Here is a 19,433-nt window from a genome sequence, read left to right as displayed (position 1 = left end):
TAATTTTTCTCCAAAAATCTCAAGAACGTACAAGAGTAAAGGAAAAGGTGAGGCCAATCTCCACAGAGACAGACTGAATCTCATCATAATGTAAGATTACTACAATCTAGAACAGTTTTGTACAATAAAGCTTCGCAATGATTGAAATGTTCTATATGCAGCCAATAAGGTAGCCACATACAGCTTTTGAGCACTTGAAATACGCTAGTGGCATCAGATGAAATTAATTTTAAAATCTAAATGAATTTTAATAGCAGCATGTGACTGCTGGATTGGACTGTGCAAATCTAGAAGTGTAGGCACCAAAAAAAAAAAAAAAAAAAACAAAAAAAACTAAAGGCCACCTAGTCTATGTTTAATGTTTCACTAAGACTTATGTCTAGACCAAAGATTATTTCTCCAGTCAGATGCATACTAACCAAAAAGCTTCCAAAGTAATGGAAATAAATTTCAAATACTACAATTAAAGCTGTACAATTAAACAAGGAAATGGGCTATTACCAGAAAGCCTGTTAGGGGTGATTTTTCAGTGAAAGCAGGACACACTTGACAAAGATGTCAAAAAAGAGACAAAGAATTATCTCTGTTGTCCAACTCCAAGAACTTATGAATTAAAGCCTTTTTTCTATTCTACCTGACATAGCTCCTTGCTAGATGATTAGAGGCATATTTGGAGAGGATCTGAAGAATTCAAGATTTATGAGACATTAGTTTAACTTTTGAAATTATCTCACCCCATTACCTGTCCCACTCTTTTAAAAAAAACACCTACACAACACACCCAGTGTCTCAACTAATTCCATGGCACTTTGGCCTTTAAAATTAGTACAGACTATAGATGGTACCTCTCATCTAGCCTCATACTCAGCTCTACAATTACAGTTTAGAGAACAACAGATTATACAGGAGACTATAACCCACACGCTGTAGGAAAAAACTCTTAAGCTCTAGACCTGGTTCTGGTTGAGATTGAGTTCGATGACCTGCAGCTCCCCCACTGTGTCAGGTATGCTCCGAATCTGGTTCTTGGAGAGATCCACCACATCCAAGTGCCTTAGGCTACAGAGTTGTGGTGGTAGGGCTCGCAGCTGGTTCCCAGAGAGGCTCAGGGTCTTGAGGGCTGACAGTTGCCCAAAGGTAGATGGTAGCTCTCTCAAGTGATTGTTGTTTAGGCTTAGCATCTCTAGTTTTTTCAGATTGCATAACTCATCAGGAAGAACAGCTGGCAATGAAAAAAAATTAAAAACCTGAATCTGATACAGCTGAAAAACACCTTTGATGAAATTTATAAAAACTATATGACCACCTGATATACCTCCTGTTAACACATATAGAACTCCTACATGTTGTGCCATTTTTAAGTATTGCATTTTTACCAACGCAGTCTTCAGAAAGTGAGGGCGCCATCAAAATGCAGGAAAGCATTTATGCATATATTGGGCTCATTGTAAAGGGACCTCTGCAAAATCCGACGGCAATTTTATGGGATTTGTAAGGCCCTCCCCTTCCCATTCCATCCCCCTTTCTAAATTAGCAGCAAAATTAACTCTGTTTACATTACATCCTAAAGACGATCTTCCCTTTGAAGTCCAAATTAAGCCAGTACCAATCGTTATACCACCAGAGGAGGTTTGTAGGTGTAATTACAAGAGATAGCTTTAAGGACTCTGACTTTCTCCTGCGTCTTGAGCTCTCAGAACGGTTTCATAACAACAACAAAACTCAGCTTGTAAGAGAAAACCACCCTTCTTAACAGCTGATCACTAGCAAAAGCTTCCCAGGCGCCAAAGCCATACTCAGTTTGTTGTTGTTCAAGGAGAGGCTCTTCAGCAGAGTGAACTTCCCTATAATCATAGGCGGTAGGCTCTCGATCTTGTTGTTGGACAAGTCGATGGTCCTTAGATTGCTGGTCAGCTTCTGCAACTCTGAGGGGAACTGGAGAAAGGGGTTCACAGCGCGGAGAATCCCTCACCGAGTAACTTCACCGCCCCCGCCGTCCCTCTCCCTTTAAATTCCCTGGTCGGTCCCCTCCCAGTCTCACCTCGGTCAGCCCGCGGTCCTTAAGCTGAAAGACACCAGTTTTCTGCGCGGTTTCCACATGAGCGCGGAGGGCACTGTTTCCCATCCTAGGGCCGCGGCTCAGGTCCCTGCAGGAAGGAAGCGCAGCTGTCACCGCTCAGTTCAGACACCCAGCCACCCTATTCGCCTCTGGGCTGGGTCTCGTTCCCAAGCTGTCACCTCCTGCCGACTCCTAGATCTTGGGGGCCAACTAAAAGTGGCAAGGAAGAAAAGGGAGAACAGAGAACCCGACCACCAGGTCCAGCAGCTTTCACAGCTATTCCGAGGTTGGACGCCGCTGGAGCCTACGAATGATCGGAGAGCGCCGGACTCGCCTCCTACCCCGCAGCTCACAGTCGGCTCAGCAAAGGAAGACCCGCGGCCCGCGCTCTCCCGGGATGCGCTCCCCGGGCTTCCGCCCGGGAAGAAACGCCCTGTGACGTCATCGAGCTGCGCGGCGCGTTCGCAGTGCGTTCCACTCACTCTCCGCGCCAATCCGGGGGGTGGCTTGCAGCCATGGCTGCTGCGAACCCCTGGGACCGCGCGGCCGAGCCAAATGCTGCGGGGCTACTGCTGGACCGTTTCGTAGCTTCGGGACTGGTCACTCAGGTGCGTGGGCGGCGATGGCGTCATTAAGGGCGTGCAGACGGTGGCAACAGAAGATGGCTGTGAGGTGGTGGTGGTGCTGGGCTGCCGAAGTGTGTGTGAGAGTGCTGGCTAGGGCCGTACTGTAGTAGATGCCGTTGGAACCCCTTCCAGGCAACAGTGGTGACCGTTCTGCAGTGGTGGTGCGAAAGCGGGGCTCCAAGAAGATGATATTTCAAGTGTCTGCGGGCGAATTATCCTCGGTCAGTTCGTGAGAGATAATAAAGACCAGTCTTCCCCGCTTTTTCTCACCATTGCTACCTCCTCTACATTGTAACGGGTGCCAGGCTTGGGGAATAAGGATAATTAGTTACAACACAAACGTTCCCAAACTACGCTTGTTGGTGTGAGGTATTGAAGCATATTTTCGCCGGGAGGCGCTGGGTACAGAAGAGCCTCAGGGGAAGCACGCATCTTTTTTTTTTTTTTTTAATAAAGTTTTGGGGTCTTTTTCAGGTTTTTTTTTTTTTCAGTTAGCATATATTTCAATTAGTTAGCATATAGTGCAACGATGATTTCAGGAGTAGATTCCTTAGTGCCCCTGACCCATTTAGCACATCCCCCCTCCCACACCCCCTCGAGTAACCCTCTCTTTGTTCTCCATATTTATGTCTCTTATGTTTTGTCCCCCTCCCTGTTTTTATATTATTTTGGATGAAGCATGCATCTTTAAAGGCAGTACGTACACACATGCTTACATACATACATACGAAAAAGACCCGAAAAAACCTTGGAATGTGAATGGAGGAGAGGAGTAATTGTGAGAGAAGAGGCAGATTAGCCCAAGGGGTGGTAGTTTAGGTTCGGCAGGAACATGTTTATATGCCAAAGGGAAGGAGCCAATAGAGGGAGAAATTAATGATGTGAGGGAATAATGGAATACAAGTGGCAGAAGTGACAAGGAAATGGGGAAAGTGAGATTGAGGGAAAGAAAGTTTGAGATAACGAGCAAGTTTGAGGATTTTGGCTAAAAAGGAAACGGAAAAGTAGAAAGGTAAAATCATCTGCAGAGATTAGCTATATGAACATGATGTAAGATTTGTGGAAAATACACAACTTTGTATACTTAGAAGAATCATTAGAGAATTCTATCATGCCCTATTTTTTTTTTCAATTTTTTAAAAGTTTGAGAACACACACCAGGTTTTATGCCAGTAGAAGAGAGGGGAGTCACACAGGGTGGGGGAGATTATGGGTCCAAGGAAGACAGTTTATTTATTTATTTTGAGAGAGACAAAGACAGCGCTAGAACGGGAGGGACAGAGAGAATCCCAAGCAGGCTCCGCGCTGACGGTGCATAGCACTTGTGGGGCTTGAACTTAGGAAACCCCGGGAATCATAACCTGAGCCAACACCGAGAGTTGGATGCTCAACTGACTGAGGCATCCAGGCACCTCTACCATATACTGTTTTTAAGATGAAGAAACTAAGGCCTGAGAAGACCAAGAAATTTATTCAAGGTCACTCAACTAGTGAAATAGATCACAGAGCTGCCTTTTCTGACACGTTGTATCATCTCTAAGATGAACTGTGATAGATGATACTATGAAACTATCTTGAAAGTTTAAACTTCTGTTGAAGTCTAATAGATTACTTGAGGCTCTAGTAACCAGACCTTATGAATTTGGGGGGAGGAGAGGGGTACAAATGAATGCACTGGAAAAGAGGCAAAACCTAACTACAGCACTCCCCAGTTCTCACCTTCCTCTCTTCTCTCCTGGGTTTTCTTCCTACCGGATTGCCTAATAGTCTCACTTGTATTGTTTAGTTCTGTAACAAAGTAATTTGTTAAACTCATACTGTAAGACATTTGGGAATTATCCCTCTAGAGTGTACTGGTAGAAGAAATAAACATCTGAGAGAATTTTAGGCGTTGATAAGTAAGCTGTTTGTTGTGGTGGAAGTTGTTTTGGAGAGGATCTTCCTACTGTTCTTCAAGTAGCACTAATTAGTTACCTGTTTTGCTTACAGGTAAGATTTGCCAACCATAGCTCTTTAAGACCATCTTACAATCATATGTGTTATAGGATCTCCTTAGTCTATCCCTTAAGTGCATATCATCCCATGTGCATTAAAAATGAAGAGTAATGCGGGGCGCCTGGGTGGCCCAGTTGGGTTAAGTGTCCAACTTTGGCTCAGGTCATGATCTCTCGGTTCCTGAGTTCGAGCCCTGCATCAGGCTCTGTGCTGACACCTCAGAGCCTGGAGCCTTCTTCAGATTCTGTGTCTCCCTCTCTCTCTGCCCCTCCCCTGCTCACACTCTGTCTCTCCCTCTCTCTCAAAAATAAATAAACACTAAAAAAAATTTTTTAAGAGTAATGCTTAAAATTGCTATATGATACAACTCTTCCAAAAAACATAGTTTGTTTGCGCTTTGTTCTGTTTTGATCTATCCATTGGGGAATGATTTAGTGAAAGAAAGGTATGGTTAAGTGTAAGATAAATGGGGTATTTGCTCTGATACATGCCCTAGGATGGCTTCAGTGGCCTTATGTCCCACATGTTTTTCTGGCAAGCTTTAGTGAGTCATGGCAGCTCTATTGAATACATACACACACACAAACACACACAGGTATATAGATAGAACTGTATATCTGTTATTTTCTCAGTGTTACCCTCTGTAGCCCCTCCCCCATTATAAGGGCTCTGCTCTTAACTCTGCTATTCTGCCTCCCTTTTAATGTCCCTCAGCTAGAATTCAGTATCAAGTAGAAAGGACAGAAAAAAAAGAAGAAAGTATGCCCACAGACACAAGTTTATACATATATATATATATATATATATATATATATATATTATGTGCACAATGTTACTGGGATTCTTTTTCTTTTTTTCTTTCTTGTGGTGGGGGGGTGGGCAGGGAGAGAGAGAGAGAGAGAGAGAGAGGGAGGGAGGGAGGGAGAGGGAGGGAGGGAAAGGGAGAGGGAGAGAGGGAATGAATCTTAAGTAAGTTCCACGCTCAGCTCAGCTGGACACAGGGCTCAATCTCACAACCCTGGGATCATGACCTGAGCCAAAACCAAGAAGCAGACACTCAACCCACTGAGCCATCCAGGTGCCCCAGGATTTTTATATTGCACATAAAAGTCTTGGACTTCAGCTTCTTGTGCCTAGCAACAGAATGAACAGAAATACCCTAAAGCGACTCCCGTTTTCAGGATCCTTTCATTTTCATTGTCCCTTTACCCTACTGGCATATAAAGTGTATAATATTTAATGGCAGTCATTAACAGTAAAGACTTTTCTGTATTCCCCAATCTTTGCCTTTTTTTCTTTTTTTAAAGATACAGGGTTGGGGCGTCTGGGTGGCTCAGTCGGTTAAGTGTCTGACTTCGGCTCAGGTCATGATCTCGTGGTTCACGAGTACGAGCCCCGCGTCAGGCTCTGTGCTGACAGCTCAGAGCCTGGAGCCTGCTTCCGATTCTGTGTCTCCCTCTCTCTCTGACCCTCCCCCCATTCATGCTCTGTCTCTCTCTGTCTCAAAATTAAATAAACGTTTAAAAAAAAAAATAAAGATATAGGGCTAAGTCAGAATCCTCAAATAGTTAGAATTTCTATTTGTAGAAATAGAAACAGAATTTCTATTTCTAGGAAATTTGGCTACTCTTTCTTTCCTCTCTCCTTTTGGCTCTCCCTCAAACATTTTTATTTTTCCACTGGTTTCTCTTGCATGTTTTTGGCTAAGCTCCATTACCCTGCTGTTGAACCCAACAGTTTACTAGATTGCCATGTGTGTGGTTAAGATTAGTGTATACACAGGGAGGGATGGAGAGATAAGAGAACGAGTAAGTTACAATGAGAAATGGGAGATGTTTTACTTTTATTTACCTTCCACTTACATAATGGAAATGCAGTGGATTAGATTTGTCCTCATTTCAGCCATGATATACATAGAATGAAGTTAAACTATACTGCTTTACTCCCTCAATCCTCAGTTTTGCCGTCAGTAAAATATCTTGTGTTATCTTCCTCACCGAATGGCATATCTATCTGTCCAGTCACTGGAGCCAGGATCCTTGGAGTTAGCATTGACTTGACTTCATCCCTGGTACCCCATATCATCTAGGATTTATGAATTTCATCTCTCCAGGGACTCACATCTATGCCTTCCTTTCCTATTTTTTTTTAAGTGTATTTATTTGAGAGAGAGCGTGAGCTTGAGTCGAGGAGGGGTAGAGAGAGGGGGAGAGAAAGAATCTCCGTGCTAACAACCGGGAGCCTAGTGTGGGACTCAAGCTTACAAACTGTGAGATCATGCATGACCAGAGCCGAAATCAAGAGTCAGCCGCTTAGAAAACATGAATAGACACTTCTCTAAAGAAGACATCCGGATGGCCAACAGGCACATGAAAAGATGTTCAGCGTCGCTCCTTATCAGGGAAATACAAATCAAAACCACACTCAGGTATCACCTCACGCCAGTCAGAGTGGCCAAAATGAACAAATCAGGAGACTATAGATGCTGGAGAGGATGTGGAGAAACGGGAACCCTCTTGCACTGTTGGTGGGAATGCAAATTGGTGCAGCCGCTCTGGAAAGCAGTGTGGAGGTTCCTCAGAAAATTAAAAATAGACCTACCCTATGACCCAGCAATAGCACTGCTAGGAATTTATCCAAGGGATACAGGAGTACTGATGCATAGGGCCACTTGTACCCCAATGTTCATAGCAGCACTCTCAACAATAGCCAAATTATGGAAAGAGCCTAAATGTCCATCAACTGATGAATGGATAAAGAAATTGTGGTTTATATACGCAATGGAATATTACATGGCAATGAGAAAAAATGAAATATGGCCTTTTGTAGCAACGTGGATGGAACTGGAGAGTGTGATGCTAAGTGAAATAAGCCATACAGAGAAAGACAGATACCATATGGTTTCACTCTTATGTGGATCCTGAGAAACTTAACAGGAACCCATGGGGGAGGGGAAGGAAAAAAAAAAAACAGGTTAGAGTGGGAGAGAGCCAAAGCATAAGAGACTGTTAAAAACTGAGAACAAACTGAGGGTTGATGGGGGTGGGAGGGAGGGGGGGGTGGGTGATGGGTTTTGAGGAGGGCACCTTTTGGGATGAGCACTGGGTGTTGTATGAAAACCAATTTGTCAATAAATTTCATATAAAAAAAAAAGTTAAAAATAGACCTATCCTACAATCTAGTAATTGCACTACTGGGTATTTTGCAAAAAATACAAAAACATGAATTCAAAAGGATACATATACCTCTACATTTATAGCAGCATTATTTACAATAGCCTAATTATGGAAGGAGGCCCAGTGTCCATCGATAGCTGAAGGGATAAAGATGTAGTATACCTATATATACAATGGAATATTACTCACCCATTAAAAATAATGAAATCTTACTACTTGCAATGGCATGGATGGAGTTAGTATAATGAATGCTAAACGAGATAAGCTAGTCAGAGAAAGACAAATACCTTATGATTTACTCATGTAGAATTTAAGAAACAAACAAACGAAAAGACCAAAGGAAAAAAGGAGAGATGTAAACTAAGAAACAGACTCTTAACTATAGAGCACAAAGAGATGGTTACCAGAAGTGCAGTTGGTATGAGGACAAGTAAAATAGGCAATGGGGATTAAGGAGTGCACTTGTAGTGATGAGCACTGGTTGATGTATAGAATTGTTGAATCACTGTATTGTGTACCTGAAACTAATATAGCACTGTATGTTAACTATACTGGAATTTAAAATTAAATTAAATTAAAAAACAAAACGAAAAAAAAAAAAAGAGTCGGCCGCTTATCCCACTGAGCCACCCAGGCACTCTCTTCCTTTCCTTTTTAACTGCTACTGACCTATTCCACATTCTCATCTTCTCACCTAGAATGCTGTAGTGGCCCCTTGTCTAAATATTTAACCTCCAGTCCCATCTCTTCCCTAGTTTTTGTTTGTTTTTACTTGTTTTATTTTGTTGGCTAGTTACCAGAATTAAGTGTTTTATTGTGGTAAAATACTCATAAAATTTACCATTTTAACCATCTTAAAGTGTACATGATACACTCACAGTGGCATGATACAATCACAGTGTTGTGAAACTTTTTTCAAAACTTTTTTTTTATCATCCCCAATGGAAGCTCCATACTCACTTAGGTAGTCATTCCCCATTCCTTCTTTCCCCCAGCCTCATCAGTTTTATATTCCATACTGTCAATATTTAAGTTTCTAAAATATGTATCATATATGATAATGTTACATCTTCACCAGAAAACCTTCAGTTGCTCTCATTTTCTGCATTTATCAAGATCTTCCATGATGACGCAAGAAACTACGTTTCTAGATTCGTCTTCCCCTTCGTCTCACATATGTGTTAGTACAAGATTACCTTTCCCTTTTCATCCATCATGAGCTTATTAAAGGACAGAGAGCTTATTTCATCCATACTTGAATCTTCCATGGCCTAACTCAATCAATGCTTATAAAATTGGTTATCATTGGTTAGCAAATTTTTGCTATTAAAGGCCAGAGGATAAGTATCTGAGGATTTTAGATCCATATGGTTGCAACTGGGCTGTGGTAGTGTGAAAGAAGCCAGAGGTAATAAATAAATGAATGGGTACACTTGAGTTTATCCTGGATCCTGAAATTTGAATTTCATGTAGTTTTCATGTGTCACAAAATACTGTTTTTCTTTTGATTTTTCTTCCCCAACATTAAAAAATATAAAAACCGTTCTTAGCTTATGGGCTGCACAAAAGCAGTCACTTTAGTTCATTTAGTTGATGGGCTTTCATTTCCCGATCCTTTGCCTATAAGATCTCTAAAGTTTTTCCTGTGCTACCATTCTCAAAAAGGAGAAGAGGATACAGAAAATTATGGATGAAGCGAAAGGATGAACAATATTCTTATTCTGAAGTAACCTGCAATTTAAGGTGGCTATATATGCAATATTTTGCATAAAATGAAAGGATGAAGGGCAGGTAAGGTTTTTAGAAAAGTAATTACACCTGAACAAAACATTCCTTTGCCTAAAAGAATGAGAATGTGAAAAGACACAGGATGAATGACTTCTAGCCGATAGAGAGGTCTTTTAATGCATCAGATAAGTGATTCCATGGTGGGGAAGCCTTTAATGTTAGACTCAGGAAGGTCAGAGACTGGGTCTTGGGGATTTGTATAGAGGTGATTCTCCAACAACCCCAGCCTCCACCTTCTTACTGTTAGCAGCCTTCTCTGGTAAGCTGTCACTAATACAAACATAATGTGCATGGTACTTTAGGAAGTAGTACAAAGTGATTAAGTCTTGTTTTTCTTATTTTTTAAATATTTGGGCAAAAGATTTGTGATAGAGATGTTAAAAACAGGAAATACACATTGCTACTGTTATACTTCAGTACTTCATTTTTCAGGGGCAATGTTGCACATGATAAATCCTCATGTTTTATGTGTGTGGACATGCTGTTTCAAGGCACACAAACTTTTTTATATGACATACTGCTGCTTTCTTTGTTCACTTATCAATAGGAGATGTTAAATATGTCTAAGAAATCAGCTTCTTGCTTTGTGAACTTCTCCAGACTACAGCAGATGACAAACATTCAAGCTGAAATCTACCAGGTAAATTTTGTTGGACTTTTTGCTTTCTGCTTCTAGTACAGGGAAAAAAAAAATCATAATTGATTCCAGCAGTAGTTCTCTTGCACTCAGAATAGTGTCTAGCACATAGCTGGATTCGTGTTTTTTTATGTAGTTGTAGCAATAGCAGCAATAGGGCTTAAACACCAAAGTAAAAACCTGCAGTAAAACCCCTAGGCTCTCGTAACAAATTCTGCCTCCCATTCCCGGCAGTGTTCCTAGGTTAAAGACTATCCATTTTTGCCAAAATGTAAGCCTTCAGGCTGCATTCCACATGAGCTAAGTGTTATTTTTCTTCCTAATGTAGAAAAACCTGGAAATTGAACTTTTAAGACTAGAAAAAGATGCAGCAGATGTTATTCATCCTTCCTTTTTGGGTAAGTATTTGAGGAAATGGGTAATCATTGGAATTTCAACTTTTTCTTGGATTATCTTAAATAAACACCAGGCAGTAAAATTATGATATACCATAACTTTTCCAGGTATTGCCCCAAAGCTACTAAAGTCTTCTTTTCTGTGCTCAAATAGAAGTCCTATTGGCTTGACTAGTGCATATAGCATAATAAGTGACCAAGGTAGGAACTCCTCAAATTCAGGAAAGCTTAGAGCTGTATGGGTGGCTCGGTTGGTTAAGCATCGGACTCTTGATTTTGGCTCCAGTCATGATCTCATGGTTCCTGGGATGGAGCCCTGCATCAGGCTCCACACTGATGGTACAGAGCCTGCTTGGAATTTTCTCTTTCCCTCTCTCTGCCCCTCCCCTGTGTGTGCATGTGCTCTCTCTCTCTCAAAATAAATTAAAAACTTAAAAGAAATTTTTCAGGAAATCTTGGAAGACAAAGGCCAAAGAACTTTCCAGGTTAAAGGAAACTAGGGGTGCCTGGCTGGCTTAGTTAGTAGAGCTTGCGACTCTTGATCTAGGGATTGTAGGTTCAAGCCCCATGTTGGGCATAGAGATTACTTAAAAATAAAATTTTTTTTTTAATCTTTAAAAAAAAATAAAGGAGACTTGGGGCGCCTGGGTGGTTCAGTTGGTTGAGCATCCGATTTCCACTCAAGTCATGATCTCACAGCTCTTGAGTTTGAGCCCCACGTCGGGCTCTGTGCTGACAGCTCGGAGCCTGGAGCCTGCTTCGGATTCTGTGTCTCCCTCTCTCCCCCTAACCCACTCACATTCTGTCTCTGTCTCTCTCAAAAATAAATAAACATTAAAAAAAATTTTTTTTAATAAAAAAAAATAAAGGAGAGTAAAGGAACATGATAGCCAAAGCACGGTGTGGTTATGGATTGAATACTTGATTAGAAATTCTTTTGCTGGGGTGCCTGGGAGGCTTAGTTGGTTAAGTGTTTGACTCTTAATTTTGGCTCAGGTCATGATCTCACAATTCATGGGATCAAGCTCCACAACAGGCTCTGCACTGACAGTGTGGAGCCTGCTTGGGATTCTCTCTCTCCCTTTCTCTCTGCCCCTCCCCTGCTCATGTTCTCTCTCTCTCTCTCTCTCTCTCTCTCTCTCTCTCTCTCTCTCTCAAAATAGATAAACTTAAAAATTTTTTTTTGCTCTAAGGGACATTATCGAGTTACTTGGTGATGATGTGTCAATATAGACTATATTATATATTGGTGGTATTATAAAAATGTTAAATTTTCTGAATTTGACACTTGTGATTACATAAGAGAATGCTATTTGGGGAAATACATGCTCAAGTTTTAGGGGTAAAAGTTCATGATATCTACAATTTACTCTTTTTTTTTTTTTTAATCTTTATTCATTTTTGAGAGACAGAGAGTAAGTCTGGGAGGGGCAGAGAGAAAAGGAGACACAGAATCTGAGGCAGGCTCCAGGCTCCCAGCTGTCAGCACAGAGCCTGACACAGGGTTCAGTCCCAGGAACTGTGAGATCATGACCTGAGCCAGTCAGGCACTTAACTGACTGAGCCACCCAGGCACCCCTATTCTTCTTTTTAAGTTTATTTATTTTGAGAGAGAGAGCAAGAGAGCAGGGGAGAGGCAGAGAGAGAGAGAGAGAGAGAGAGAGAGAGAGAGAGAGAGAGAGAGAGAGAGATCCCCAAGCAGGTTCCATGTCTTCAGTGCAGAGCCCGACGTGGGACTCAAACTCACTAACCGTGAGATCATGACCTGAGATGAGATCAAGAGTCCAATGCTTGACTGACTGAGCCACCCAGGCATCCCTCTACAACTTACTCTTAAATGGATCCGCAAAAATACATGTATGGGTATGTGGAGAAAGAAGAAATAAAAATGTAGCTAAATGTTAACAGTTGGTGAGTCTGGGTGAAATGTATGTGGGAGTTCAATGAAACTTTTCTGTAAGTTTAAAAATTTTTCAAAATAAAAATTTGAAAAAAGAGGCATTTGGCAGCCATTAACTGAATTCTGGGCAAAATATTGAAATAATCAGAAATAGCTTGTAAGAGAAATGTTTGTGTTTTAATATGAATGTACAATTTCAGAGGCAGAGGGGTGCCTGGATGGCTCAGTCGGTTGAGCGTCTCACTCTTGATTTTGGCTCAGGTCATGATCCCAGGGTTGTGGAATCAAGCCCCATGGCAAGATCCAGGCTGTCAGTGCTTGGGGTTCTCTCTTAGCTTCTCTCTATGCCCCTTCCCTACTTTCACACTCTCTCTCTCTCTAATAAATAAAATAAATAAATAAAACTTTAAAAAGATATATTAGAGGCCAAGATGAGAAGAGATTTTATGTGAAGAATACGGGGCAGGCTATAAAAACTAAACTAGGAGTAGAGTTAAACAATGCAGACAAAGAATTTAGCACTGGATTTGGTTGTCAGCAAAGTAAGAGAAAATCGTTGAAAGTAAACTGGTTTGGGCATTACAGATATCAAAGGGGAGATATTTAGGAGGGAAATGGGTTAATTTTCGACATTGGTAGAGTCAGATCAAAGCAAAGAATTATTAGTGATTTTTAAAACTTACTTGTCATATTATATTGCTAACTATAATTACTGTTTCTGGTTTATGTAGCTCAGAAGTGTAATGCTCTGCAAAACATGAATAATCATTTGGAAGCGGTGCTAAAAGAAAAGAGGTCCCTGCGGCAAAGACTGTTGAAACCCATGTGCCAGGAAAACTTGCCTATTGAAGCTGTTTATCACAGGTTAAACTAAAAAGTAGAAATTAGGGGCACCTGGGTGACTGAGTTGGTTGAGCGTCAGACTCTGCTGACAGTGCGGTGCCTGCTTGGGATCCTCTCTCTCCCTCTCTCTCTGACCCTCCGCCACTTGCACTGTCTCTGTCTCTCTCAAAATAAATAAATAACCTCTTTTTTTAAAAAAGTAGAAATTAATAGTTACACATGTTTCCTGAGGGCATTTTATGTTTACTAGTTGTTTCATAGATTAATTCATTAAACAATATATTAGTGATTGTATCTGTTAACATTAATTATTATTATTAACTTTAACCAGAAAGAAAAAAACAGTTAAGCTGTGGTGAAGAGAAAGGCATTCCTTTTGCCCACTGTGTTTTAGGAATGATGATAATGACTTTAAGAAAGAAATTAGAAAAGTCACTTTCTAATTTAAAAAAGTCTGATCTCATTTCTGCTGTTTGTAGGCTTCAAAGCCTTGTGCAAATGATTTGTTTAAGCCTCTGTTTCCCAATCCATAGAATGGGCATGCTTTCTGTTGCTCTTCTCCCCATAAGAGTATTGCAAGTATAATCATAAATAACAGTAAAGAAGCAAACATCTGGGGATCTGACTGATAACTTTCTCCACCTGTGCCTTATTGGATAAGCCCAAGCAAGTCAATAGTACCTCTCTTAAGTGTCAGATTTTTGGGGCACCTGGGTGGCTCAGTAGGTTAAGTGTCTGACTTCGGCCCAGGTCATGATCTCGAGGTTCATGAGTTCAAGCCCTGCGTTAGGCTCTGTGCTGATGGCTCAGAGCCTGGAGCCTGTTTCAGATTCTGTGTCTCCCTCTCTCTCTGACCCTCCCCCGTTCATGCTCTGTCTCTCTCTGTCTCAAAAGTAAATAAATGTTAAAAAAAAAAAAAAAGTGTCAGATTTTTTTATCTTGTGGTAAAAGAATAAATATAAAAATTCCATTCATGAGGGTATATTCAGTATCTATTCGGTACAGTAAAATACCATTAATGTGTATATTGTATATTATATCAGAAAAAGTAAGTAATGATTTTAAAGCATTTTGCAAATGCAAAAATTCAAAGTGGTTTTACGTGTAGCCTGTTTCAGTCAAGTACATTTATCCTTATTGTCTTCACCCTTCACTGAAAATGAGTAGATTGAAATGGAATGAGATTTAATCTAGGGAAATTTCTTTACTTATATGAGAAAATGATTAACATTAAGTTTTGTCTATTAGGTTGGGTACCAGATTGGATTAGTGTTGTCTCTGTTTTTCTGTTTGGATGACAAGTTAATTTCTGGTTAAAGTGAAAGAGAGTGACATTTTTATCACTGGTATTTCCATGAATGCAGAACAGTTATTATTGGCTCACTGGGTTGCTTGTAATTCTCTTTTATTAAAAATCCTAATTAAAGGGAAACGGGGGACACAAAATAACTAAAAAGAAAATAGTTGACTTTTTTCTCCCTCTTTCAGATACATGGTACATTTGCTGGAGTTGGCAGTGACTTTCATTGAAAGATTAGAAAACCATCTTGAAACAATTAGAAATATCCCTCATTTAGATGAAAATCTAAAGAAAATGGTGAGTATTAACAGTAGCATTTAAGTACCTCAACTACTTTATATTGCATTTGGCTCTTTAGTTCTTTTATAGTAGAAGCTCAAATGTGTGATCTCTTTGTTTAACTTTTTGATGGCTAATACTCTGAATGAATTTTTTTTTTTTTTTAATTTTTTTTTTCAACGTTTATTTATTTTTGGGACAGAGAGAGACAGAGCATGAACGGGGGTGGGGCAGAGAGAGAGGGAGACACAGAATCGGAAACAGGCTCCAGGCTCTGAGCCATCAGCCCAGAGCCTGACGCGGGGCTCGAACTCACGGAGCGTGAGATCGTGACCTGGCTGAAGTCGGACGCTTAACCGACTGCGCCACCCAGGCGCCCCTGAATTATTTTTTTTAATGCTTATTTATTTTTGGGGTGGGGGGAGGGGCAGAGAGCAAAGGAGACACAGAATACAAAGCAGGCTCCAGGCTCTGAGCTGTCAGCACAGAGCCCGATGCAGAGCTCAAACCCACAAACCCTGAGATCATGATCTGAGCCAAAGTCGGATGTTTAACCGACTAAGCCACCCAGACACCCTTGAATGAATTATTTTTTTTAATTAAAATGCTTTCTCTCTCTTTTTTTTAAGCTTTTTTAGAAGTCATTTTACAGTGTTTTATTCCAAAATTCCAATATTTAATAAATATGTGTTCTTTTTATTGTGCTAGGGGCTTTGCTATAGGTGTTAGGAGAGATAAACGGATATAACCAATCCCTGCTCCCAAATTCTCAAGATTTAGTGAGAAACCTGTAGGATATTTTCTACTTTAAAATACTACTTTTGTGCCATGAGTACAGCAGAGAATTATAAAGAAGATGCTGTCTATTAAGCAAAGAAAAGGGAGGGATTGCTTGTACTTTAGGGAAATTGGGAGTAGAGTGGGGTAAGAATATTTTAATAAAGTTTTACATAGTAGTTAGTAGTGACCTGAAGAATCAGTGAATTTTGCATCAGAAAGAATAGTATGGGCCAAAGCAGCAGTGTGAAGAAAGATATGAAAATTAGCACTGGTAGTTTGGGGCAAGAGTGGTACTCCACTTTGGCTGATACATAAAGGTATTGGAAGGGAGATTAATTCAGGGTTAGTTTATGGAATGCTTTGAAAACCAGACTAAGAAGTTTAGACTTTACTATCTGAGTACTGGGGAACAGTCAACAGTTTAAATAGTTTTTTGTTTTGTTTTTTAGAGAAGGACACAGAGAAGTGACTTGATCAGAATTACACCTTAATAGAGAAAATATTGGATAGAATAGATGGAGTCTCACAAAGTATACGCAGACAGCATCAGCATCACCTAAAACCTTGTTAGAAATGCAGAATTGAAGGCTTCGTTCACCTTAGACCTTCAGAATCTGAATCCACGGTTTATAAGTTCCTCAGGTGTTTTCTGTGCACATTAAAGCTGTAGGTTAGAGGACTGTGCAGAGGAACCAATGACAGAGAAACTTGGAGAATAAATACAGGCATTCAGATAAAAGATTTAAAGCACAGATAAACAAAGGATTATGTAGATTTTGAGATTTGGGATGTCACATTCCTAGAATGTGTCTACTCTTTGGACAAGGGACACATCCAAGGCAATAAAGTATCTACCTTGGTGACTCCAGGGTGAATAGGAGCAAGAAATCAAAAAAGCTAATGAGTTTGTTTTCTGACATGCCTTGCACAGAGAGTAAACCTTTAATCATTGTTGAACTGCAGTTAAATTGCGTTCTTAAATGTACATTGAGGTGGAGATTTTCAATAAACTGAAATATAGGACTGAATTTTAGGAAGGAGATAAGTTTTACAATATAGATTGTGGGTCATCTGCTTTGAAGTGATAATTGAAGACAAAAGAGAAATGAACTCACAAAGAAAAAACATGTGCTGTAATAGATGAGGAGAGCACAATTTTAAGAAGCCGTTGTATTAAGGGGCTAGAAAATGTCCGGTGTAAACTTTTGTTATCATAACCATTTATGATATAATACTGATGTATTGATGACAGATGTAATTTCTCCTGTTTTCCCCTTCTTTCAAATGTTACAGAGCAAGGCTTTAGCACAAATGGATATTTTGGTGACTGAGACAGAAGAACTGGCAGAGAATATACTCAAGTGGCAAGAACAACAAAAGGAAGTTTCCTCTTGTATCCCCAAAATACTAGCTGAAGAAAATTATCTTCATAAACGTGATGCTATAATGCCATCTTTACCTTTTACTTCTAAAGTTCATATCCAAACTGTTAATGCCAAGTGATTGTCAATGGTTTATTTTTGCTTAATTACATGTAGTCATGCAAAGTCTGTTTCTAGCCAGTTGTATGTAATATGGGCATTCATAAGCTCTGCTGCTAGCAATACTGAAAGAGCCCTCTTTGTATTGAAAAGCACTAAGATTCCAACTTCATTAAGACCAAATTGAGTTTTCCTTTGTTTTTCATATATTTTCATTCTACTTTACAGTAAAACTCTTGAAGATCAAATACAACTATGACAGTTTATTAACATGAGTGCCTTAGCTATATCTCACTCAGTGGACCCTTTTATGTCTTTTTATTTTTTATTATTTTTTAAAGTTTATTTATTTTGAGAGAGAGCACAAGTAGAGGAGAGGCAGAGAGAGAGGGAGAGAGAGAATCCCAAGCAGACTCCGCACCGTCAGCGCAGAGCCCAACACGGATCATGACTCAAGCCAAAATCAAGAGTCGGACACCTGACTAAGCCACCCAGGTGTCCCTATTATATCTTTGTAAATGTTTGTTTCTGAATTAGAAGAGTCTTCTTGCACCTGAAAGTATGTTGATTTTTCCTGTGGGAAAGTTACTAAGTGCATACAAAAGAGCAAATGTAGCAGGCTTATGAAAGGCCTGCTTATAAAGCCTGCTTAGCTGGCTTCTGGGAATTTAAGATTTCAGGAGGGTTCCTTCCATTCCCAATCTCACTAATAAGAGTTGCTCGCTATGACTGAAGTGTTTGTACAGTGTGGTTTTTGGTGGGGGTCTTATTATTTTTTTTTAATGCTTTTTCTTTTGAGAGAGAGAAGGAACACGAGGCGGGGAGGGGCAGAGAGAGAAGGAGACACAGAATCCAAGCAAGCTCCAGGCTCTGAGCTGTCAGCACAGAGTCTGAAGCAGTACTCAAACTCAAAAACTGTGAAATCATGACCTGAGCTAAAGTTAGATGCTTAACCGACTGAGCCACCCAGGTGCCCCTGTACAATGTGGTTTGTGCTGACCACCTTTCCTTCTGGGAGTCTAGAATTTTGGTACATGCTAAGCAGAAGGTACATATGGCCAGCACATGAAAATAACCCTGGGCATTGCATTTCTAATGAGCTTCCATGAAAGACAACATTTCACACATGTTCTGCCTTGGTTGCTGGGAGAATTAAGCACATCCTGTGTGACTCAACTAGCAGAGGACTCTGGAAGGTTGCACCTGGTTTCCCCTGGACTTTGCCCCATGCACCTTTTCCCTTTGCTGTTTTACTCTGTGTGCTTTTGTTGTAATAAATCATAGCCATGGATACAATGATATGCTGAATCCTACGAATCTTCCAAATGTATCAAACCTGAGGGGGGAGGTGTTCAAGACCCTGAGACATGAAGAAACTTCTGGTAGCCTTATGAATAGGCAAAGAAGGAAGATAGAACAAAGAATAGAAAAAGCCCTGCTATCTAAGACTTTTAGAAGTTTCCCTTACAAAATGCTCACATATTTTGCTTGAGATTATTGTACATATAAAAAAGAGAGGGGCGCCTGGGTGGCGCAGTCGGTTAAGCGTCCGACTTCAGCCAGGTCATGATCTCGCGGTCTGTGAGTTCGAGCCCCACATCGGGCTCTGTGCTGACAGCTCAGAGCCTGGAGCCTGTTTCCGATTCTGTGTCTCCCTCTCTCTCTGCCCCTCCCCGTTCATGCTTTGTCTCTCTCTGTCCCAAAAATAAACGTTGAAAAAAAAATTAAAAAAAAAAAAAGAGTGGCATAATAATACTTGCTAATACTAAGCCACAGGTGGTTTCTTTTGCTTTAAAAAAAGATGTAAGCATCAGTATTTTTATGCTGTTGCATTCTCTGTATCACCAGGGTTCACTGATCCTTATATTCATCATACTCCTTAACAAGAAGACCTCAACACAGTGACTGAGCAAAGTACTTGTTCATAAGGAAGCAGGATCCTTACCAAAAAACTGCCAGAACAACCCAGGATCGTGTTTTGAAGCCTACTTTGCTACTTTTGCAAATGGGATATAGAAGAGTGGTCGTAATATCTTGAACATTAACGTTTCCTAAACACTTAAACAAGGTTTTGTATTTCATCAGAAATTTGTTCAAGAGCAGCCTTGTTTTCAAAGATCTTACTATGTTTCTTCTTCATGTGATTTCCTGTGTGTGTGTGTGTGTGTGTGTGT

General features: G+C 40.4%; 2 protein-coding genes across 13 annotated transcripts in view; one reads left to right on the top strand and one right to left on the bottom strand.

The window, feature by feature from the left end:
* The window catches only part of LRRC57 (leucine rich repeat containing 57), an 18,754-nt gene extending 16,212 nt beyond the window's left edge, over positions 1–2,542 (bottom strand). For 3 of the 8 annotated variants that reach the window (XR_006599299.1, XR_890417.4, XR_002158410.3), the window contains exons 1-4: positions 2,239–2,410; positions 2,042–2,147; positions 1,797–1,935; positions 954–1,222 (exon numbers count right to left, since the gene is read on the bottom strand). Coding sequence is in view for 5 of the 8 variants with exons in the window: in XM_011283049.4 (XP_011281351.1) it covers positions 954–1,222; positions 1,797–1,935; positions 2,042–2,125 (492 nt within the window). In the remaining 3 variants the exon portion in view is untranslated. Of the gene's footprint in view, positions 1–953; positions 1,223–1,796; positions 1,936–2,041; positions 2,148–2,238 lie in introns of all 8 variants that reach the window. The other 5 variants (XM_011283049.4, XM_011283050.4, XM_011283048.4 and 2 more) reach the window with 5 other exon arrangements.
* Positions 2,535–19,433, top strand: HAUS2 (HAUS augmin like complex subunit 2). Of its 5 annotated transcripts, none has more exons than XM_045059483.1 (7): positions 2,535–2,667; positions 10,192–10,284; positions 10,610–10,679; positions 13,308–13,440; positions 14,908–15,016; positions 17,072–17,171; positions 19,162–19,433. In XM_045059483.1, the coding sequence occupies exons 1-7, from the start codon at positions 2,575–2,577 to the stop codon at positions 19,185–19,187; spliced, it is 624 nt and encodes a 207-aa protein (XP_044915418.1). In that variant the 5' UTR covers positions 2,535–2,574; the 3' UTR covers positions 19,188–19,433. The 5 variants fall into 5 exon arrangements, with proteins under 5 accessions (XP_044915418.1, XP_044915417.1, XP_003987284.1 ...); XM_045059482.1 differs by having other exon boundaries at positions 19,150–19,433; XM_003987235.6 differs by lacking the exon at positions 19,162–19,433 and having other exon boundaries at positions 17,072–18,558.

Source organism: Felis catus, chromosome B3 (assembly GCF_018350175.1).
Source record: "Felis catus isolate Fca126 chromosome B3, F.catus_Fca126_mat1.0, whole genome shotgun sequence".
Classification (NCBI taxonomy): Eukaryota; Metazoa; Chordata; class Mammalia; order Carnivora; family Felidae; genus Felis; species Felis catus.
This window is presented reverse-complemented; position numbering and strand designations above follow the sequence as displayed.

Bases quoted from the DNA above. Each gene is read 5' to 3' on its own strand.
- HAUS2 (XM_003987235.6), top strand. From the start codon at position 2,575: ATGGCTGCTGCGAACCCCTGGGACCGCGCGGCCGAGCCAAATGCTGCG. The intron at 13,441-14,907 runs GTTAAACTAAAA...TCCCTCTTTCAG, and splicing joins ATTGAAGCTGTTTATCACAG to ATACATGGTACATTTGCTGG. The intron at 15,017-17,071 runs GTGAGTATTAAC...CAAATGTTACAG, and splicing joins ATGAAAATCTAAAGAAAATG to AGCAAGGCTTTAGCACAAAT.